Raw genomic sequence first — 24,401 nt, 5'->3', positions numbered from 1 at the left:
CTAGGGGAAGATTTTTCTTTTTTGAGAAATGACTAGCTTTTTATTTTAATTTTTAAATTACTTTTTACTCTTTTTGTTCACTGAGTCATAACTAGCCATTTTTGAGGATCTAGTTTATCAGACTGAAGTCATGAATAATTGCTGTATCACTGTCAGTAACTTCGATCCCTGTCTTTCTATCATTTTCCACTTTTTCCTCTCTACCTTCTTTTCATCACCATTCAAAACATGCTTAAAACTCTGGTCTTAAAAGACAGACTAAAAAACACCTACCTCCGCCCTGTCTTATCTCCAGCTACTGCCATGTATTTTCCCTTTTCTTCATAGAATTTTCTGAGACTGCTGTGTACAAGTTTCTGTTTACTCACCCAGATTGCCCTTGCCAAAGCCTCCAGTGACCTCCACCTCACGGAATCCAGTCGACGTGTGGTAGAGTTTCTCTTCTTACTCACATTCAATACACATGACGATGCATTCCTTCTGGAAATATTTTCTTTCTTTGGTTTTTGTGATACCACAGTTTTTGGATTTCATCCTTTTCTCCCTTTCCCAACCCTGTTGCTCCTTTACAGTCCCATCTCTTGGTTTGTCATCCTCTGGCCAGCCACTGAATGTTTAGTTCTTCTCCTGTCTGCATTCTCTCCTTAGGCTGTCTCATACACTCTGTGAGTTCACTAACCAGTGATACGCCAGGGAATCGCACTGTATGTTCCTAGCCCATGGCTCTCCTTTGCCACCCACACAGCTGCCTATCTAGTGTCTGTGATTATATTTCCCACAGGTATTTAACTTGCCATCTTTCTCGTCCAAACTGTTTTTCCTCCAGTTTTCCCCATATCAGTAAATTCTACCACTATCCCTACTAGCTCAAGCTAGAAACCCGGGAATCATTTTTTTTTTCCTGCCTACATTTAATGCATTGTGAAGTCCTGTCTATTCTACCTCCTAAAGACTCTTTCTCTGTCTACCTACTATTATTACCCATCCCAGGAAACCATCAGCCCTATGTTTGACTCTACTGCAATAGCCTCCTGTTTGATCTTCCTGCATCTGCTGTAGCCCATTTCTAATCCATTCTCCAACACTGTATTTTTTAAGCCACATTACCTGTATATATTTTTTTAAATTAATACTTTATTTTTTTAGAGCAGTTTTATGTTTACAGAAAAATTGCTCAGAAAGTACAGAGAATTCTCACATAATCTTAAGTCACTTTCTCCTGTTATTAATATCTTGCATTAATGCAGTACAATTGATGAACCAATATTGATACATTAAAAATTAAAAGTCGGCTGGACGCGTTGGCTCACACCTTTAATCCCAGCACTTTGGGAGGCTGAGGTGGGCAGATCATGAGGTCAGGAGATGAAGACCATCCTGGCTAACACAGTGAAACCCCATCTCTACTAAAAATACAAAAAATTAGCCGGGCGTGGTAGTGGGCACCTGTAGTCCCAGCTACTCGGGAGACTGAGGCAGGAGAATGGCATGAACCCGGGAAGTGGAGCTTGCAGTGAGCCAAGATTGCGCCACTGCACTCCAGCCTGGGCGACAAAGCAAGAATCTGTGTCAAAGGGAAAAAAAAAGAAAAATTAAAAGTCGATAGTACATAAGGGTTCACTTTTTATGTTTTATATTCTATGGGTTTTGACAGATATATGATTACACATGTCCATCATTACTGTTACATAGATAGCTCATTTCTTTTTTATCTTTGAATATTATTCCATTTTCTGGATTTACCACAGTTTGTTTACCCATTCACCTATTGAGGAACATCTTGGTTGCTTCTAAGTTTGACTATAAACATTCATGTGCAGGTTTTTGTATGGACATGGTTTAAACTTATTTGGGTAAATACCAAGAAGCATATTGGCCGGATCATTTGGTAATAGTGTGTTTAGTTTTGTAAGAAACTGCTAAATTGTCCCCCCAGTTTTGCATTCCCGAGAGTTTCTGTTGCTCCACATCCTTGCTAGCATTTGGTATTATCAGTATTTTATATTGTAGTCACTCTCGGAGGGGTGTAGTAGTATCTCGTTGTGATTTGCAGTTCCTCATTGGCATATGATGTAGAGCATGTTTTCATATGCTTATTTTCCATCTGTATATATATCTTCCTTGGTGCAGTGTACATTCACATTCTTTGCCTATTATATAATTGGGTTGTTTTCTCACTGGATTTTAATAATTCTTTGTATATTTTGGATACCAGTTCTTCATTAGATATGTGTTCTGCAGATATTTTCTTCCAGTCTGTGACTTGGTCATTTTATTCTCTGAAAAATGTCTTTAATAAAGTCCAGCTTGGTGTTTTGATGTTGTATCTAAAACATCATTGTCAAACCCAATGCTACCTGTCTTCTAGGACTTTTATATTTTCGGATTTTACATTTAGCTCTATCATCCCTTTTGAGTTAATTTTTGTGAAAGGTTTAAGGTCCATGTCTAGATTCATATTTTTACTTGTGCACCTACAGTTGTTCCAGAACCATTTGATGAAAAGACAATCTTGGCTTCATTTTGTATTGCTTTTGCTCCTTTGTGAAACATCAGTTGACTCTATTTGTGTGAGTACATTTCTCGGCTCTGTACTCTGTCCCATTGATCTATTTTATTATTTCTTTTGCCAGTACCACAGTGTATCTTCTACGTAAAAAAAATTTTTTAGCAATTTTTTTTGTTTTGTTTTCGAGACAGAGTCTCATTCTGTTACCCTGGCTGGAGTGCAGTGGTGCCGACATGGCTCACTGCAGTTTTTTCTGGGCTCAAGCTGTCCTCTTGCCTCAACCTCCCAAATAGCTGGGACCGCAGGTGCATGCCACCACGCCTGAGTAATTTTTTAATTCTGTTTAGAGACAGGCTGGGTGTGGTGGCTCATGTCTGTAATCCTAGCACTGTGTGAGGCTGAGGCAAGAGGATCAGTTAACGCCAGGTGTTTGGGACAGTTTGGGCAACATAGTGAGACCCTGTCTCTTGAAAAAAAAAAAAATGAGGTGAGATCATCTTGGTCCACAAAACATATCAGTATCCTGTATTACTTTTATTTGATAAAGACCCATATCCTTGAGATAGCCTGTATGAGACCCTATATGATTGTGTAATTGACCCCCCAACCCCGAACTGCTGGTCTAGATTCATTCTCGCTCTTCCTCTAGTCCTTAGGCTTTTTCTCAGTCATTCCATGTTCTTCTTGACCTCTGGTCCTTCATACTCGGTACTTCCTGTTTCTGGAACTCTACTATAACCCCTTCTGCTCCTGTGTAACTCCTACTTATCTTTCAGGTGTCTGTTGAAACTTTACTCTCTTAGTGAGGGCTTCCGTGACCCCAGACTAGGTTGTAGTTCCCTGTTATATGCTCCCATGACACCTCGTTATTGTAATGTTTAAATTGGTTATATGAGTCAGTTTATTATCTGTTCTCCCCAAGTGAAAAGCTCTATGAAGGCCATAGACCTCCTCTCTTTTCTTCATTGCTGTATCTCCATTGCCACATACACTTTGCTCATAGGAAATGTCTGTTGACTGAATTAGTGAAGGGAACTATGCACAGTGGACATTAGCTAGGTTAATAGAAAATTATGCTTTTGAGGTATAGAGTTACTAGATGTGGGATTACGATAGTATTTAGAGATTGTGACAAAGTATTTTATTAAAGCTTTATAGTATTTTTGTGAACACAGTGGAAAAATGTGAGATCATGTTATGAAGTTAGGTTGCAATCAGTGTCAGCATGGGGAAAATGTCTCTGGTATTCTGAAGGGCTTCTTAGTTGGGACTTATCTTTAAATCAGTTTTCTAAAGACTCAGAATGCATACCCAGATTGGCCAGTTTTGGTCTGGGAGTGATGGAGAATGTGTTAGGTGGCAGACTCTAGATTTTACATGATTCTACCAAGCTAAAATGATTGTTCAAAATAAATAGGGGCTGGGCGTGGTGGCTCACACCTGTAATCCTAGCACTTTGGGAGGCTGAGGCAGGCGGATCACTTGAGGTCAAGAGTTTGAGACCAGCCTGGCCAATATAGTGAAACCCCACCTCTACTAAAAATACAAAAATTAGCTGAGCGTAGTGGATGGCACCTGTAATTCCACCTACTCAGGAGGCTGAGGCAGGAGAATTGCTTGAACCCGGGAGGCGGAGGTTGCAGTGAGCCGAGATTGTGCAACTGCATTTCGGTCTGGGCGACAAAGTGAGGCTCCATCTCAAAAAAATAAAATAAATAAGTAAATAGGATAAGATGGATTTATGTAACCTTTTACCAGGTCTGAAAAACATCTTTCACAAGCTAAAAAAAAGAAACACACATTAAAGGAGAAGTGTGCTTAACTATTATGATGTGTGTGACTTGGCCGTTATGGTTGACTGTAAACCCAAAGGGTTGATAATTTAATGAGCTTACCAGAAATCTGAATACTGAACTGGTTGTATTTATGTGGTGTGGAACAAGGAAAGTCCTCATTTGGTGTGTTCTCTGATGATTATACAACACATGGAATAGGATTTAATTCTTGATGCCACCTTTTAGACCAAGAATGGCAGAATGGGAGATGTCCAGGTGTGCAGTTCTGTGGGAGAGGAGAATTCTGGATATGGAATTCCATAAGTCAGGAGGACTCCAGCCTGACTTTGTTACATATTAACTGCCTCAGTTTTCTCATGTTTAAAATGAGAAAAATTAATGTCTGCTTCCTAGGATCATTTAATGTATAGAGGAAAACATACTCCTAAACTGCTATACAGATATAAGGAAATCACAGTATTTGGTTGACAAGGGGACTTGAAGAAACTTTTCTAGTTTTGGTTTTAAAATTTTTAAGCTGGATAAGAGGGGATTTTGGTAATGAAGCATGACGACAAAGGCAGTAGCAGCTGCTGTTTGTTAGATGAGTACTGAAAGGGCTGGGCGCCGTGCTCAACAACCTTGGTATTTGATATAGGTCATCTCCATTTCAGCAGATTTGACATTTAAGACTTATGCTATCTATTGCTATTTACACATGTTAAACAAGAATTTTAAAGCACATACTCCATGTAGAGCAAAGTGCTGCATTCTAGCAAATAACAAGAAGAATCATACTTGATCACGCCAGCAAAGGAGACAAATATGGACTCCAATACTTTTAGGAAGTCAAAGTCAGCACAAAGAGGGGCTGGATGAAGGGGAATAACACAGTGACGGGAAGACTTGGTTATGGGATGGGTGGTGGGTGCTCTGCACGAAGCATTGGTGTTAGTGTGCTGCTATTCAACAGTGAGGCTGCCCTCAGTGGTCGGACCTGGCAGCTAGAGAACAAGCAGTTCCATCTGTGTGTCTGTTGACCCCACACAGGATAAACAAGTAGATATGACATTGGAGTAGCCTTAAATTTTAGAATACGTGGTTTTATTGAGTACCCTCTTTTCTTCTACCCCATATCAATTGGTTGGGCTTTAAAACCACTTGTTCCATTTAGCTCTAAAACTTTACACTGTAATTCATGTTCATTTTAACAAATGTCAGAGGCCCCAGAAATGTCCAAGGGGGAGGGGGGCTGGTGCTACTGTGATAGCACATGAGCAGCGGTTTTCCATCGGCCTCGAGACTAGTAACTCAGATGAATATTTTAGATCTGATGCTGTCTTTTCTCTCTCTCTCTCTTTTTTTAAAAAGCATTTCCACATGTTTTGGCCAATAATCTCCTATAATTTGCATAAATAAGTATATATCTATGCAAAGTCACCTGTCCAGGTACTCTTACATTTCAGTCATTTTTCTGGTAGTCCCCCCTTGTCTCCAGTTCAAGACAGTGTCTGAAGAACTAGGTATATGCTTCTCTGGCAAAATATTAGACATTCCCTCAATCCAATGAAAGTGATAAGTCAGCTGGTACACATGCCAGTGTAATAATGCCAAGTCTTTTTATGCCTGTGTTTCTTTTTTTTTTTTTTCTTTTTTTGAGACAGAGTCTCGCTCTGTTGCCCAGACAGGAGTGCAGTGGCGCAATCTCAGCTTACTGCAAGCTCTGCCTCCCAGGTTCACGCCATTCTCCTGCCTCAACCTCCCAAGTAGCTGCGACTACAGGCGCCCGCCACCATACCCAGCTAATTTTTTTGTATTTTTTTAGTAGAGACAGGGTTTCACCGTGTTAGCCAGGCTGGTCTCGATCTCCTGACTTCGTAATCCACCCACCTTGGCCTCCCAAAGTGCTGGGATTACAGGCGTGAGCCACCGCACCCGGCCACGTTATGCCTGTATTTCTAAGAGTATGGGTTAATTTTAGAACTGCTTTCTGGCTCAGGTTTAAGTTAGGAGGGGTGAGTAGACTTGGGACATTTAACCAGACCAGGTATCCTTGGGCTGGCAGTTCCTCCAGGATGGTTCAGAGCTGTTCAGGCTGGATCACCACTACAGTGATCTGCTGGAATGACAAAGATGGAAGTAACAGGTATTTCTCCTATGTTCATAAGTTCCATATCTAACTTTAAACCATATATGTCTGAGAGGAAAGAATTTATATCTTGGCTCATGCACTCATTAACTTTTGAGTCCTTACTGTTTATAAAATAATATGAAGATATAAAGAGGAATTACAGAAGGATTTTGCCTTCAAGGAGCTTAGTCTTGTTGGAGAATTAAGATAGGTATATAATTAGCCATAATCCAAGGTAACAAGTGAAATGTACCACATAAACATGCAAATTAACATGATGAAGATTCTGAGGAAAAAAATAGTTGTTTTGATTAATTCATAGAGATTGTGATGTGATAGTAGAATCAGGGATACCAAGGCATCATAGAGGAGATTCTTTAGAGAAAGGGGATGGAAAGATGAGTAGAGTTGGACATACAAAATGCAGGAGAAAGGCTATACAGAAAATAGAAACGATATTGAACAGTGGCCTAGAGACGAGAAAGTGTAGAGCATATAAAGGAAAGAGTAAGAAATCAGTGTAGCTGGACAGCTGTACAATAGTTCTGTCAGGAGCAACGTTAGTACAATTGTCTGACCTCTGGGAAGGACTGTGAGTTAATGAGACTGACAATAACAGTATCCCAGTTAAGTTTACAAAGTTTTCTTTTTGTAACCAGAAAACCAGCATTCAGTTTGATTTATTCTTTCTTATCAATGGGAGAGCAAGAGAAACAAGAAGGATGGCGATGACTCTATATCCTACCCACGTTTTCATCCACTAAAATGTTCTAACATCAGAGATTTATAACCTTGTTTGTGCTAGGGACCTCTTTAGTATTCTGATGAAACCTATTAATTTCTTCTCATAATAATGTATTTGTTTTGTTTTTGAGACATGATCTCACTCTGTCACTCAGGCTGCACTGCAGTGGTGTAATCACGGCTCACTAGAGCCTTGACCTCCTGGGCTCAAGCGATCCTCCCATCTCAGCCTCCAGAGTGGCTAGGACCACAGGCCACCAACACCTGACTAAATTGATTTTATTTTCCTAACATTTTATTTTATGTATTTTTTGTTTTATTATTTTATGTTCCAGGATACATGTGCAGGATGTGGAGGTTTGTTACATAGGTAAACATGTGCCATGGTGGTTTGCTGCACCCATCAACCCATTACCTAGGTATTAGGCCCAGCATGCATTAGCTATTTTTCCTGATGCTCTCCCACCCCCTACCCGCAATGCCTGGCTAGTTTTTTAAGAAATTTTGTAGAGACAGGGTCTCACTATGTTGCCCAGGCTGGTCTTGAACTTCTGGGCTCAAGTGATCCTTCTGCTTCTGCCTCCCAACATGCTGGGATTACAGGCATGAGCCACCACACATAGCCTAATGTCTTTAAATGCATACAACACAATTTCTAAGATTATAAAATAAACTATACTAAAATATAGTTACCACAATAAAATTATAATATAGTTTTATGTATATGCTTCTTCATATGTACCTTAAATTACATGATATTGGCAGATGCAATTAATTTTAGAGTGGTGATGAGTATTATTTGAGACATCTGCAACTACTGTAATTTAACATGAAAAGATCTGTTTTCTATTGGTGACAACACAAATATGCTAATACTATTGTGGTTTATCACTTAGATTCACAGTTGAATTAAATGTTTAATTTCAGTTACAGAGTAGCCAAAGAAGGAAGGGGTTTATTCCACCTGGAGCATTGGCAAGACTTCCTGTCTCAAGAGCTGAGCTCCCCGAGTGAGCAGTTCCTGTCCTTTTTCAGGGCTCACTACTCTAAGGGGGTCTGTGTGAGAGGGTCATGATCAATTGAGCAAGCAGGGGGTATGTGACTGGGGGTTGCATACACTGGTAATTAGAAGGGAACAGAATAGGACAGGGATCTTCACAGTGCTTTTTTAATGCAAATAACCTATTAGGTCAGGGGTTGATCTTTAACTGCCAGGCCCAGGGTGTGGCGCGGGCCGTCTGCTTGTGGATTTCATTTCTGCCTTTTAGTTTTTACTTTTTCTTTCTTTGGTGGCAGAAATTGGGCATCAGACAATATGAGGGGTGGTTTCTGTCTTACTGTGGCTGAAACTGGTATCCGATATGCAAGACATAGTCCTCTTTATTCTTCCCTCTCCTCTCTTCAAGTGGAAAAAAGGGGCCTCTTTCGGAGCTTCAGACTGTGCTGCCTGGCGTTGGGAGAGGGGTAGTGCAAGCACTCTTTTAGCCGTCCTGGCTGGTGTCTCAGTAGGTCACGTACCACACAAGTCCACTGGCTGTGAGCCCAGCTCAGCACCAGGACTTGCCAGGAGTTGCAGTCCTTGTGGCTTAGAGTGCCTTTCAAGTTCGTTTAGAGCCCCAGAGCACTTAAGCTCGCAGTGGTAAGGCTTGCCAGAACTCAAGTTCCCACTACTGGGATAGGCGTTTGGGCGATTCCTCTCTGGCTAGGGCTGGTCTAAATGTTCCCTTTGTAAGTGGGCATTGGCCTCAGCCCGATTTACTTTCCGCTGTGACAGGACAACACTGAATTCGGTGCAGAGTCTCACAATTGCTGTGCTTTTCTTCTCCCAAGCACATAGATTCTCTCTCTGCGGCCCATGGCCGAGGCCAGGAGGTGGGGGAGGGGTGGCGTCAGCAATTCAAGGCTGTCTTTCCTTCCCTCTCTGGTGCATCTTTCAGTCTGAGGTTAAAACCGGGTACTGATTTCTGGTTCTTACGAAGGTGCCTTTTGTGTGATAGTTGTTAAATTTGGTGTTCCTGCAGGGCTGATGATCAATAAAGCCATCTATTCTCTCCCAACCCAGATTTTTTTTTTTTTTTTCCCTGAGATGGAGTCTCAGATGGAGTCTGAGATGTCGCCCAGGCTGGAGTGCAGTGGCCGGATCTCAGCTCACTGCAAGCTCCGCCTCCCGGGTTCACGCCATTCTCCCGCCTCAGCCTCCCAAGTAGCTGGGACTACAGGCGCCGCCACCACGCCTGGCTAATTTTGTGTTTGTATTTTTAGTAGAGATGGGGTTTCACCGTGTTAGCCGGGATGGTCTCAATCTCCTGACCTCATGATCCGCGCGCCTCGGCCTCCCGAAGTGCTGGGATTACAGGCGTGAGCCACCGCGCCTGGCCACAACCCAGACTTTTAAGAATAAAATTCTATAACTTTTTGAAAAGATTGCTACTACATATTTTATTTTATATATACAAAAAGGAACTCAGAAGTAGATGTATTACTGTTATAAAGCATCTTATCAATTTAATTATGAGATACTTATTTAGTATCTGCTATGAACCAAAGTACTGTATAACATACTGTGAACAAAATAGACAAGATCTAAGACCTCCTGGAACTTACATTTTAGTGGAGAAAGTAGACCATAAACAAACATTATGGTTTGAGGTGCTTATTATTCACATGGATGTATTAAGTAGACCATATGATATATTGCCTGCATCCCAGAGACAAACTGTAGATTAGTAATATAAGTTAAGGAAAGATCAGAATACATACTGTATTTATAGCATTGGCTGTGTATAAGAGCACTTTGCAAGAGATTGTGGAAGCAAGTAGAGTGCATGAGCTCTGAAGAACTCCATCAATTAAACAGTTGCAGGAGGAAGGATCTATAGACAGATTGAGAAGTAATTGTTGAGAGAAAATCTAGAATCCAGAGTGTTTGTGACTTTAGTATTTGTGTTTCAGTGGTTTCAGAAGGAAAGACATTAGATGGAAATGAATTAAACAGTGAATGGAAGGAGAGAAAGGAGAGATGGGCTCGTTACAGATAGTGGCTCATGTCTGTAATCCTAGCACTTTGGGAGACCAAGGCAGGAGGATTGCTCGAGCCCAGGAGTTCAAAACTAGCCTGAGTAACATAGTAAGACCCCATCTCTGCAAAAAATTTAAAAATTAGCCAAATGTGGTGGCATACACCAGTAGTCCCAGCTACTCAGGAGGCAGAGACTGCAGTGAGCCGTGATCGCACCATTGCACTCTAGCCTGGGTGACAGAGCGAGATCCTGTCTCTCTAGAAAAAAAAAGAAGAAGAAGAAATAACAACTCTTGAGAAAAACAAGCACTACATAAACTGCTGCCTTACCTTCATGATTCTATATAAACGAATAGCTGAGATTTTTCTCTTTTCATCTTCATCTTCCAGGCCTTCTTCTGCAGCCTCATAAGATCATCATTGCTACCATGAGCATTGCTACCGCCTTTTCGGGAGGTTTGCTTGTAAAGGGAGCACAGAAATGAGATTGCACTGGAGGGTATGAGGGGTTAGGAGAGTGGGGCTGACCTTTACACTGGAATGGAAAACCTACTCCTCCACTGTGAAAGGAAGGAAGGGCAAATAAGTATAGATTCCTGTAAGTTTGTCCATTTGAAAGTGGGAAAATGATTGTTTTATTTGGAGCTGAGCCCTAGAGAGGTAGAAAAGAGTGTTGGATTAAAGAGAAAGATGATATAAAATGAATTCTTGAAGAATGGATCCACTCCTGTAGGCAAAGTAACTGAGTAGAGAAAAGAGCAAGCTTGCTGAGTGATTCTTGGGTCTTTGCTATGGTTGGAAGCCATTGCTGGTTTTGATATTTGCAATGGTTTTGTGATTTTTCTCCCCCCAGCTCTAGAGGGAGGGATACGGTTATATAAGAGGGTTTTCCCCCCTCGCTAGGAAGAAGGGTAGGGTTGGCTGGGCACAGTAGCTCACGCATGTAATCCCAGCACTCTGGGAGGGAGGCCGAGGCTGGGTGGATCACGAGGTCAGGAGATCGAGACCATCCTGGCCAATGTGGTGAAACCCCGTCTCTACTAAAATATAAAAAAGTGCCCCGGCGTGGTGGTGCACACCTGTACTGCCAGCTACTCAAGAGGCTGAGGCAGAGGAATCGCTTGAACCCAGGAGGTGGAGATTGCAGTGAGCTGAGATCGCACCACTGCACTCCAGCCTGGTGACAGAGCAAGACTCTGTCTCAAAAAAAACAAAAAGCAACAAAAACATACAAAAAAAAGCAAAACAAAAAAAGAAGGATAGGGTTATATAGATGGTTAGAGTCATCCAATCATGTAAAACTCAGTTAATTGTGATTTCTCACTGGGAATAATTGCAACAAGACCTTCTCAGCCTTAAAAAATTGTATACAGAATGTAATCTAACTTTTTTATTTCTGAGACTTTCATTAGTGGGATGCTCTGATTGTTAAAGTGACTGCTCTAGGTTCAGTTTAACAAGTTTTTTCCTAATGCACACCACAGTGTTAGGCTCTGCCATCTTTGAAAGTTAAAATCCTTGCCCTAAGCAGCACCTGCCTGTGGTGAGAATGGTACATGCTATGAGAGCAATGTGCACCCTGTGCCAGGGAAGCACTGAAATGGTACCTTCTCCTGAACAGGCTGGTGGACAAATTTGGGGTTGTCCTGGGACTCTGCCAGGAGGAATGACTAAAGTAGTCAATTGCCTTGGAACTTAGAAGATCCATTGTTTAAATTCATTTTTGTAGTAGAAAACAGTGCATGGTGGCTCATTCCTGTAATCCTAGCGCTTTGAGAGGCCGAGGCAGGCCGATTGCTTAAGTCCAGGAGTTCGAGACCAGCTTGGACAACATGGTGAAATCCTGTCTCTAAAAAAATTACAAAAAAAATTAGCCAGGCCTCGTGGTGTGTACCTGTTTTCCCAGCTACTAGGGAGTCTGATGTGGGAGGATCACCTCAGCCCAAGGAGGTTGAAGCTGCAGTGAGCCGTAATTGTACCACTGCACTCCAGCCCAGGTGACAGTGAGACCTTGTCTCAAAAGAAGAAAAAAAAAAAAAAAAAGAAAGAAAAGAAAAGAATGGCTACAGTGCCAGGTCAGACCATAAAAACCAGTGAAAATATTACATATTTTCAGTAAGAAACATTTTTAAACAGTATTGTTTAAACACTTAGAAGTTAAGAATTTTTAAGGATAATATTCATTTTGAATGCTAGGATTGAGAAGATATTATTTCATTGGTAAAGTAGATTTCAGATTTTGTAGAGAATTTTTGAATTTTTGTAGAGAATTTTGAATGAGTGAGTGCTTTTAAGGGCTACAGTCATGATTCTCTTATGTTTAACTTGTTAGAAACTTCTGACTTTATTTTTTATTCGTGATGCACTTTTTTAAAAATGTGGTATTACCAGCTATAAATGAAATAATGAAAATGAATGATTTTATGTATTTATTTTGGGAGTAACTGATAAACATTGGAAAAGAGTAGGCTGAAGGAAGGAGAGGGCAGTGAGAACATTATTGAGTCCCTATAATAAGTCAGATACTGTACCAGGTACTTCCATGCATAGTCTTAACAGAATCTTAGTAAATGTAGGTATCATTGACATCCCCATTTAACAGATGAGAAAAGTCATCATTAAAATGATTTGCCCTGAGGCAGCTGACTAGTGTTGTAAAAGTCAGGATTTAATTTTAATTCTTTGGCTTCATTGCCTGTTGTTGTTGTTGTTGTTGTTGTTGTTGTTGTTGTTGTTGTTGTTGTTTTTGAGATAGAGTTTTGCTTGGCCACCCAGGCTGAAGTGCAGTGGTGCAGTGTCGGCTCACTGCAACCTCCGCTTCCCCGGGTTCAAGCGATTCTCCTGCCTCAGCCTTCCAAGAAACTGGGATTACCAGCACACGCCACCACACCCAGCTAATTTTTGTATTTTTAGTAGGGATGGGCCACGTTGGCCAGGCTGATCTCAAACTCCTGACCTCAAGTGATCCGCCCGCCTCAGCCTCCCAAAGTGCTGGGATTACGGGCATGAGCCACCGTGCTGGCTGCCAGTGTTCTTTGGAGAGAGAGCAAGAAAGAGAGAGAGAGAGAGAGAGAGAGAAAACAATAAAATTAAAAGGTTTTATATGTGATTTTTTTGTTTAATAGCAGAAAGGCAGTATTGAGAAATAAAGTGGGATTTCCTGCATTGGCCAAAGTCTGGAGCAGTTGTCAAGGTGGTATGCAACAGTGGTGTATCTACTGTTGATACGTGAGATTCATTTGCCCGGTAGTAATATTGATGGAGGTGGGTGGTAGGGAGGAATATCTGTGAGCTACCTTGAAAATTCAGGGTTTGCAAAAGGTCTCTCATTTGTTTGCATCGTCTGAGAGAGATGTGTTTTCAGTGATTGAATGGAACTAGAGAAGTGTGTGTATATGGATATAACAGATTTTTCTTGTTGTTTAGGCTTAAGTTAATTGCTACCCATAACTGAGTTTTCAGTCTTTCAGATACTTGGGATGTCTGTGAATATCTAAATTGGGATAAGAGTTTTGAGAGAATATATTTTTTGATAACTATATCTGTTCTCAGAAATATCTTTTGGACATGTGGAAAATCAACTCGGTTAATATTTTATAAATGTATGGCAAATATAGATTTTTAACACAAAGTGTAAATCTAAGAGAATATAAAAAGGGTTTATGTATGTGTTGTATGTTGGTTTGAGGGAAAAAAATCATACTAACCATTTTATGCCTCACAATTAGTCCTAGAAAGCTCTTCAGTCATCTCCACTAACCACTTTTTTAAATGTTTCTAGGTCATTGAATCTTTGGGAATTATTATTTATAAAGCACTGGACTATGGTTTGAAGGAAAATGAAGAAAGGGAATTAAGCCCTCCCTTAGAGCAGCTCATCGATCGCATGGCCAACACGGTAGAAGCTGACGGCAGCAACGATGAGGGCTATGAGGCTGCAGAAGAAGGCCCGGAAGATGAAGAAGATGAAAAGAGGAAAATCTCAGCTATTCGGTCGTATAGAGATGTCATGAAGGTAAGGCAGCGTTTTATGCAGTACTTGTTTTTTTTCAAGAGTTACTATTTCTCCTTTTTTTTCCCCCCTGGAGAGATGGTCTCACTCTGTCGCCCAGGCTAGAGTGCAGTGGTGGGATCATGGCTCACTGCAGCCTCTGCCTCGTGAGTAGCTGGGACTACAGGTGTATGCCACCACACTTGGCTCGTTTTTAAATTTTTTGCAGAGATGGGGTCTTGCTGTGTTGCTCAGCTTGGTTTTGAACCCCTGGGCTCAAGTGAGCCTCCTGCTTTGGCCTCCCAGAGTGTTGGGATTACAGAAATGAGCCACTGTGTCCAGAGTGTTATTTTTTAAAAATTGAATGGTTGACACATATCTGTATTTATTTAAAAATAGTAAAGAAAGAATGGTGATTCAGCATTTAATAATAATTCCCAGACTTGTCAGCAGCCTGAACATGGACATTTGTGATTGAATCATAACTCAAGAAACCGCTTTTAGATATTATATGCCCCTTATCATTACATATCATGTGTCAGCTTGACTGGGCATTATGTCTTCAGTTGACCTCGTATGGCCTTTTTCTAGAGTAAATAACAACTGTGATCCACTTACCTACATGAAGATTTGGCATCTCAAGTATAACAACTGATTGTTTTAGGTTTTCTTGACTTACCTAGTGGTATTTATATGTAATGAAGCAAGTTTGGTTGGTTATACTTAATTTTTCTCTTTTAAATTTTGCTGTGTACTTGAAGGTCATAAAATCTACCATGCCAAATGTGCAGAGATTAACATCAAACATATTTGTCAAATTAACCATAAAAGCGTTCTGTTTTCAGTTACTTATATATGATATTTACTAGGTTTTATACTTATATATGATATATATACTTACATATGATATTTACTAGGTTTTATAAGCAGTGTCAATGGTGTATCTCTTATTTTCCATCTCTTCATAAAGCGTTTCAGAGACAGGAATATAGAGGCACTGTGACAATGGTAGTTTTCAAGTGTGCTGAGTGCCCCGTTCCTTAGGCCTCCTTCGATGGTACAACTCTCAAAGACTGTGTAAAGAACCATACAAGTTATTATTCTTAAGAAATTCGGATATCTTATTTAGTTCTTTTAAGATGTGTAGTGCTTCTCATCTTAAATCAACAGGCTATACACATAAAATACATACATATAATACACAAACAAATAGAAATTTGATGTGTTTTATTTATGTTTTCTAGATGTTAAGGTTTATTTTTAAAAAATATGTAAACATACTTAAAGGCCAGTTAAACTTTCTGCAGACCACAAATGACCTGCTTGTTCTGTGGAAGACCATTGATAAATAGTGATTGAAAACATGAAGAGTAAAAGGTTTTACATTAAGAAGCAAAACCACTCATACATCTGAAAGTGAGCTAACAGTATTTTGGTGGTGTGTATGTTGGCAGAAGTATGCATAAGAAGTGGTGAAAGAGGAAAGGAACACCTACCTAACCAACTAGATCTGTAAAATCAGCCCTGGCACCAGTAATGTAACATGTCATAGCCAGATTGCTGTCTTAAACTACAGGTTTGGAAGATGAGGTCCAGAGAGTAATTGCAATTTTAAAGTTTTTATTCAATGACATTAAATATCTTAACTTATAAAAAATTATTGGACATTTAGAAGTTTGAAGGGATACCTTTTATTTTTTAATTTGAGCTACTGTGGTTCCCTTATTGCTATCGTTATATGAAAAATGAATAGTTAAAAGGGTACTTATGAAGACAGGTTATTGGCTTGGCATGGTAGTTCACACCTGTAATCCCACCACTTTGGGAGACCCAGGTGGGAGGATCACTTGAGCTCAGGAGTTTGAGACCAGCCTGGGCAACATAATGAGACCTCGTCTCTATTTAAAAGAAAAAAAAAAGGCTGGGCATGATGGCTGATGCCTGTAATCCCAGCATATTGGGAGGCCGAGGCAGGTGGATCACTTGAGGCCAGGAGTTCAAGACCAGCTGGCCAACATGGGGAAACCCTGTCTCTACTAAAAAAAAAGTACAAAATTAATCAGGTGTGGTGGCGTGTACCTGTAGTCCCAGCTAGTCAGGAGGCGGAGGCACGAGAATCTGTTGAATCTGGGAGGTGGAGGTTGCATGAAGCCGAGAGCGCACCACTGCACTCCAGCCTGGGTGACAGAGCGAGGCTCTGTCTCAAAAAAAAAAAAAGAAAGAAAGAAAGAAAAATTTTTAAAGGTTTTATAGATTGAAGGAAAACTGAAGATTACCGATTCTATTAGAAATTTTATTGGAGAATATCACAACCTTACCTGTTGTTTCTTGGTTTCCATGCTAATCAAAACTGACCCGTAAAATTCTCCACATCTGTAACTGTTCTGAGTGTTCCATGTAGCTGAATGAGAAGAAAAATAATTGCTGAAACATTTTACAAGTAAATGGACATTTTAAAATACTATAAAACCCATGATTCCTCATCATATAGTGCAGATATGAGTTTGTGGTTTGGTTAGCAGGTTGAAAACCTCAATTCATAAATGGACTCATTGTTTACTTTGTTGGAAGAGAAGACAAGAATTATCTGAAGAATTGTAACTCTCCTTGTTTCAAGTAGAAATGTGAAACTAAGTTTGATTGATACAAATAATGGGATGTTTAAGAACTCGAAACAATTTGTTTTCAATTCTTAGCAAGCAAGATCCTCTTTAATGTGTAACTTTTATCCTGGATAGTCTTTTATTCCAACTAATCTATTAATTTGTTGTGTTTTAATATGGTACATTGTAGTTGAAAAATGCCTTTATATCCCCCTTCTATTACTGGAGCCTGATGATAACACTGTGAGGCAGATTGGGCAGGCATTCCAGTGCTCGTTTCAAAAAGTAAGTCAGGGGAAGAGTAATGTTAGAGTGGAATGCCAGCTTGAGAGTTCTAACATTAAATCTAGAATTATTTATCCAGTATAATGTCTCAACAATAAAGGTAAAGTATCAGCCAGGGTGGATCACTTGAGCCCAGGAGGTTGAGGCTGCAGTGGGCAGTAATGGTGCCGTTGCACTCAAGCCTGGGTGTTACAGTAAGATCTTTTTTTGTTTTGTTCTGTTTTGTTTCTTTTTAAAAAAGGCAAAATATCTTCTCTGACAAACACAGAAAATGTGTCACCAGCAGACCTTGACTAAAACGTCAGGCAGAAGGCAGAGTCCACGTCCGGTGGAAATTAGTATACGTCAGGCAGAAGGCAGTCCACCTCCGGTAGAAATTAGTATACGTCAGGCAGAAGGCAGTCCACCTCTGGTAGAAATTAGGAGATGCAGATGATTTGAAGAGCAAAGAAAATTAAACATGGGCCGGACACGGTGGCTCACACCTGAAATCCCAGCACTTTGGGAGGCCGAGGCAGGTGGATCACTTGACGTCAGGAGTTCACGACCATCCTGGCCAACATAGTGAAACCCCATCTCTACTAAAAATACAAAAAATCAGCTGGGCGTGGTGGCGCATGCCTGAAATCCCAGCTACTTGGGAGACTGAGGCAGGAGAATGGCTTGGACCTGGGAGGCAGAGGTTGCAATGAGCCAAGATTGTGCCCCTGCGCTCCAGCCTGGGCAATAGAGCAAGACTCCATCTCAAAAAAAAAAAGAAACATGAAAACAAATCTAAATGAATATTAACAGCAAAAAATAATAATAATGTCTTACATGATGTAGAATATATTTAGAATTAAAATATATAACAATAGCATAAAATTGTGTGGGAGTAAGTGGAGTTAGTGTTCCAAGACCTCGGCATTGACTGGGAAGAGGTTAAAGCACTAATTTATTAGTGCTAACCTTTATTAGGAAAGCCACTAAAGCCTAACCTTTATTAGAAAAGCCACTAAAAATAAAATAATTTGTAAATATCAGGCCAATAGGGAAGGGGGCAGGTGAAGCTAATAAAATTACTGGTAATCCAAAAGAAGAGATGGAAAGAATTGAAAAGGAATATAGAACAGGGAAAACAGATAGAAGATGGTAATTGTACACCGAAATATATTGGTGATTACATTAAATGTGAATATTCTAAATGTATACTGCTCAATACAGTAATTACTAGCCACATGTGACTGTTAGTCACTTGAAATGTGTTTCGTCTGAATTGACACGGACTGAGAGTACAAAATCTATGCTGGATTCCAAATGCTTCGTACCGAAAAAAGGATGTAAAATGCCTCGTTGACCGGGTGCGGTGGCTCATGCCTGTAATCCCAGCACTTTGGGAGGCTGAGGTGGGCGGATAATTTGAGGTCAGGAGTTAGAGACCTGACCACCATGGTGAAACCCTGTCTATACTAAAAAGACAAAAAACTTAGCCAGGCATGGTGGTGCATGCCTGTAATCGCAGCTACTCGGGAGGCTGGGGCAGGAGAATCACTTGAACCCGGGAGGCAGAGGTTGCAGTGAGCCAAGATCACGCCAGTGCACTCCAGCCTGGGCAACAGAGTAAGACTCCATCTTGGGAAAAAAAAAAAGAAAGCCTCATTAATAATTTTTGTATTGGCTATAATTTGAAGTATTACAATAATATATATTATTGTATTGGGTTAACTAAGATCTATAATCAAAGTTAATTTCACTTGCTTCTTTTTACTTTTTTTGATGTGGCTACTAGAAAATTTAAAACTACATACATGGCTAACACTGTATTTCTGAGGATTGTACTAGCCTAATACTCTAATTTTTAAAAGGCACAGATTTTTATACTACATTAAAAATACAAAATCCAGTCATATGTTGTTTACAGAGTAGACACTATAAATAGGACATAGAAAGCTTGAGTAAAAGAATGGACAAATACAACATTCTAACCAAAAGAAAAGTATCACAGATATTATTTTAATATAAAATGGACCTAAAGGCAAAAAGCATTACTAGAGATAAAAAAGGATGCTTACTTATAAAAAGTTCAATTCACTAAGGAGAAATAGCATTCATAAATTTATGTGCACCTAATAACATAGCCTATAACAGTAGCATTGAACAACATTCAAACAAATAAATCAAAACTAAAAGGGGAAGTAGACAAATTTACAACCATAGTGGGAGGTTTAAAATACCTCTCTTAGTACAAATATAGAATGTTTGGACAATGAGAATGACAAACCTGACTTAACATTAATAGGACATGCCACCCATCCACGGCAGAGTATACATTCTTTTCAGGTATACATGGAACCCTTAAAAATTTCTCCATATTCTAGGCCTTAAAGCAAGTCTTAACAAATTTCAAAGGGTTAAAATTACATAGGAGATGTTCTGTTACCATAGTGGAATTAAGCCAGATATGAATAATAAAAAGATTTTGTTATTTCCACATATACTTGGAAATTAAGAAACTACTTTTAAATGCCCGAAGAGTCAAAGAGGAAATCACAATGGAAATAAACTGAATAATAACGAATGCCTGGATGCAGACCAGGCTCAGTGGCTCACGCCTATAATCCCAGCACTTTGGGAGGCCGAGGCAGGTAGATTGCTTGAGGCTAAGAGCAAATATGCTGCATGAAGGGGTGGTTCACATCCCGGGCAGGACAGCGCAGGACAGTGTGAGATTTCACCATGCAACTCAGAACAGCATTTAATTTAAAGCTTAGGATTTGTTTGTTTCTGGAATTTTCCATTTAATATTTTCGGACGCAGCTGACCACAGGTAAATGAAGCCATGGAAAGTGAAACTGTGCATTAGGAGGAACTACTGTACTTTAAATCCTAATAATTGCTAAGAAGAAAATGCAGAATGCAGTGATTAAAAAGTAACAGAGAGGCCAGGTGCAGTGGTTCACACTTGCAATCCCAGCATTTTGTGAGGCCGAGGTGGACAGATCACCTGAGGTCAGGAGTTTGAGACCAGCCGCCTGGCCAACATGGTGAAACTCTGTCTCTACTAAAAATACAAAAAATAGTCAGGCATAGTGGTGTGAGCCTGTAATCCCAGCTACTTGGGAGGCTGAGGCAGGAGAATCGCTTGAACCTGGGAAGTGGAGGTTGCAGTGAGCCAAGATCACGCCACTTCACTCCAGCCTGGGCAACAAGAGTGAAACCCCATTTCAAAAAAAAAGTAACAGAGAAATTAGAGGTGAGTAGTGCATCTAGAAAGGACAAACGGGGAAGATGTTCTAAGCAGGTGACATTGAAATCAACACCTGGAGGGTGAAGAATCAGCAAAAAGATTGGTGTGTTTTAAAGAAACAAGTCTAGGATTACCAAAACAAAGTGGAAAGAAGAGCCACAAATGGGATTTGGGAGGTAGGTGTGAGCTATAGATGATGAAGGACTTGAGGAACACAGAAGAGATTGGGATTTAAGTTCAGTGGGAGTCACTGGCCCTCCCATACCTGGGACATTCTTTCCTTAGGTCTGTGCATGGCTCACTCCAATCTTCATTGAGCTCTCCGCTCTGGTGCCACCTACTGACCAGTCTTTCCAGATTATCGCCCCTCCTCACCACTGGCCTCATTTTCTACCTCTCACCTGCTTTCTTTTTCTCTTCTTTCTTTCTTTTCTTTCTTTCTTTCTTTCTTTCTTTCTTTCTTTCTTTCTTTCTTTCTTTCTTTCTTGCTTGCTTGCTTGCTTGCTTGCTTGCTTGCTTGCTTGCTTTCTTGCTTGCTTTCTTGCTTGCTTTCTCTCTTTCTTCTCTTTCTTTTTTCTCTTTCTCTTTCTTCTCTTTCCTCTCTCTCTCTCTCTCTCTCTCTGAGTGCAGTGACGTGATGGCGTGATCTCGGCTCACTGTAGCCTCCACCTCCCGGGTTCAAGCAATTCTCCTGCCTCAGCCTCCCAAGTAGCTGGGATTACAGGCACCCGCCACCATGTCCAGCTAATTTTTGTATTTTTGATAGACACGGGGTTTCACTATGTTGGCCAGGCTGGTCTCAAACTCCTGACCTCAGGTGATCCACCCACTTCAGCCTCCCAAAGTGCTGAGGTTACAGGCGTGAGCCACCACATCTGGCCTATTTTTCTTAATAGTAGCTGTTATTCCCAACGTGTGTTTGTGTGTGTGTGTGTGTGTGTGTGTGTGTGTGTATGTTTAAGGGTCTGAGATACCCATTACTAGTTTTGAGAGGAACAGGACATTGACTTGCTCAATACTGTATTAGTCCTTTTTCACACTGCTGATAAAGACATAAGCTGAAACCGGGAAGAAAAATAGGTTTAATGGACTCACAGTTCCATGTGGCTAAGGAGGCCTCACAATCATGGCGGAAGTCAAGGAGGAGCAAGTCATATCTTACATGGATGGCAGCAGGGCAAAAAAGAGCTTGTGCAGGGAAACTCCCCCTTGTAAAACCATCAGATCTTATGAGACTTATTCACTGTCATGAGAACAGCACGGGGAAGACCTGCCCCCATGATTCAGTTATCTCCTACCAGGTGCCTCCTACAACACATGGGAATTCAAGATGAGATTTGGGTGGGGACACAACCAAACCGTATCAAATACTGTGTCTTCTTTCTGCCACAGTGCCTGGGACGTAGTCGGCACTTGGTGAGTATTGTTTGAATGAATGATTGGATGCTTTTAAGCAGGGGATGAACATAATCTAAATTACATTTATAAAAGATTTTGCCTGTCAAGTGGAGAACCGTGTAGATGAATGAGAGAGGAAGTTAGGAGTCCTCTAATGAAAGAAAATGGTGGCTGTGACTGTGATGATGGTGGAGGAGATGGAGAAAAGTAGAGAGCTGTCAGGTGGTATATTTTGAAGGTAGAAACAAGACGACTCACTGATGGATTGGATATGAGTGGTATGGGAATAAAGAATAATTGGCTGGGCGCGGTGGCTCACTAATCCCAGCACTTTGGGAGGCCAAAATGGGCGGATCACGAGGTCAGGAGATCGAGACCATCCTGGCTAACACGGTGAAACCCCGTCTCTACTAAAAACACAAAAACATTAGCCAGGCATAGTGGCGGGCGCCTGTAGTCCCAGCTATTCAAGAGGCTGAGGCAGGAGAATGGCATGAACCCGGGAGGCGGAGCTTGCGGTGAGCCGAGATCGTGCCACTGCACTGTAGCCTGGGCGACTGAGCAAGACTCTGTCTCAAAAAAAAAAAAAAAAAAGAATAATCAAGGATGACTCTCAGCTGGGCATGGTGCCGCACACCTGTAATCCCAGCTACTCAGGAGGCTGAGGCAGGAGTATTGCCAGAGCCCAAGAGTTCAAGACCAACTTGGGCAACATAGCAAGACCCTATATTAATGGGGGAAAAACAGGATGACTTTTAGAGTTGTTTGAGCTGTCTTTGTGACTTCTGAGTGGAAATGCTAAGTACATAGCCATACGTTTTCAGCATAAAGGGCTGGCCTGGAATAGGGATTGAGGTGTTATCAACCTACAGGTGGCATTTAAAGCCATTAGACTAGACAAGGGCAGCTACAGTAAGCAGAGGATACCCAAAGATCCAAGACTGAGCCTTCAAAAACCTCAGCATTTCAGTTTAATTTAGAAGTCTGTAGTGGAGCCAAGAGGAGAGACAGATTTATAGAACAGGTTACATAAACCCGTCCTCTCTTCTTAGAGATAAATGGAAACCCAGCAATATTAAATAACTTGTCCAAGGTCATATAACCTAATTTTGTCCCCCAACCCCTGATGTCCCTTTTCTGTAACTATGAAAAGGATTTTGTTGCTGCTTACTGTATACCATGCTCTATGTTTCAAGTGCTTTAAGAGCATTATTCTCTTTAATATAAAGGTAATTACATTTATTTTAGAGTAGAATGGAAAAGAACTTGGGCTCCAAAGTCAGACTACCTGGTTTCGGTTCCGTTTCTGCCATCGACTAGCTGTGTAACCTTGGGCAAATTACTTACCTGGTCTAAATCTCAGTTTCCTGATCTCTAAATTGGGTTTTTGCAAGGGGCCCCTTGCAATTCCATGTGAATTTTAGGATCAGCCTTTCCATTTCTTAAAGAAAGGCTGTTGGGATTTTGTTAGGGATTGCATTCAATCTGTTGATCACTTTGGGTAATGTTGTTGCCTTCACCATATTGTCTCCCAACATATGAATACAAGATGTCTTTCTGTTTATTTAGGTGTTCTTTAATTTCTTTTACAATATTTTGTACTCTTCAGTGTATAAGTCTTACACCTCCTTAGCAAAATTCCTTAGCAAAATTTCCTTAGCAAAATTTCCTTAGCAAATTCCTTAGCAAAATTTCCTTAGCAAATTCCTTAGCAAAATTCCTTAGCAAAATTTCCTTAGCAAATTCCTTAGCAAAATTCCTTAGCAATTCCTTACAATTGATGCAATTGTAAATGGAATGATTTTCTTGACCTCATTATCCAATTGTTCTCTGGCCGTGTGTAGAAATACAACTGATTTTGTTTGTTAATCATGTATTCTGCAACTGCTGAAATTGCTTATTAACTCTAGTAGTATCACTTTAGATTGTCTGTGTATAGGATTGTCATATGTATTTTAAAAAGTGTTCTTTAGACCTAGCTATTACCTTTACACCAGTGTTTTTACAGTTGCAGTTTACAACCAGTGAATGGGTTCTGAAATCCCAACAGTGAATGTGCAAGTTTTGTTTTGTGAAGCTTTTGTATGTATAACATGCACATATGCATGCATTTGTGTATAATATGTAAATATATATAAATTTGTTTCTTACTGTGGATAGCATTTGAAAACTTTGAAACCCAGTGGCTTTATGCCATTTCATTATGTAACTGGAATATAAGATGAGGGTAAGTTACATAAGGTAAAGCCTTAGTAGTTGTCTTTCATTACCTTGAATGGCAATTCTGTATTGCAAGGTGTTTTCTAAATACAAAAATAATTGAGCAAAAAATGTATGTTTATTAGTGGCTCTGTGAGTAATAAACTTGTGAGATTTCTGCTTTTAATGCTTCCGGATAAATCAGTGTTTAGCTTTTTTTGGTACTGTGAAGAAGGTTTCCTATTCATACTAGAGATATTTTCTTGAGAATGTATTTTATGAAAGATAGTGATCTAACTATTAGATTGTATAAGATGCTTACTATACATGAAAACAAAAAGCCACATTATTAAGGATATTACAAACTACAAAGATGTCATTTATTCTTTAATTAATAGAAATTATTAAAAATAAGATGTATATTTTTAGTTATTGTATTAGTGTCCAGTTTACTGACTGTAGTAAGAAATTAAGAGAACTTACAGCTTGTTAGTGCAAATGAAGTACTTTAAAATGTAATG

The 24,401-nt window shown here is 40.2% G+C and overlaps 1 protein-coding gene across 4 annotated transcripts in view; it reads left to right on the top strand.

Moving 5' to 3' along the window:
* The window catches only part of SPIRE1 (spire type actin nucleation factor 1), a 191,056-nt gene that overhangs the window by 82,022 nt on the left and 84,633 nt on the right, over nt 1–24,401 (top strand). For all 4 annotated transcript variants that reach the window (XM_045377827.3, XM_045377825.3, XM_045377826.3 and 1 more), the window contains exon 3: nt 13,960–14,193. In XM_045377827.3, the coding sequence (XP_045233762.2) occupies nt 13,960–14,193 (234 nt within the window). The remainder of the gene's footprint in view (nt 1–13,959; nt 14,194–24,401) is intronic.

Source organism: Macaca fascicularis, chromosome 18 (genome assembly GCF_037993035.2).
Source record: "Macaca fascicularis isolate 582-1 chromosome 18, T2T-MFA8v1.1".
Lineage (NCBI taxonomy): Eukaryota > Metazoa > Chordata > Mammalia > Primates > Cercopithecidae > Macaca > Macaca fascicularis.
Note: the sequence above shows the minus strand (reverse complement) of the source record. Positions and strands in the feature narration are given on the sequence as shown.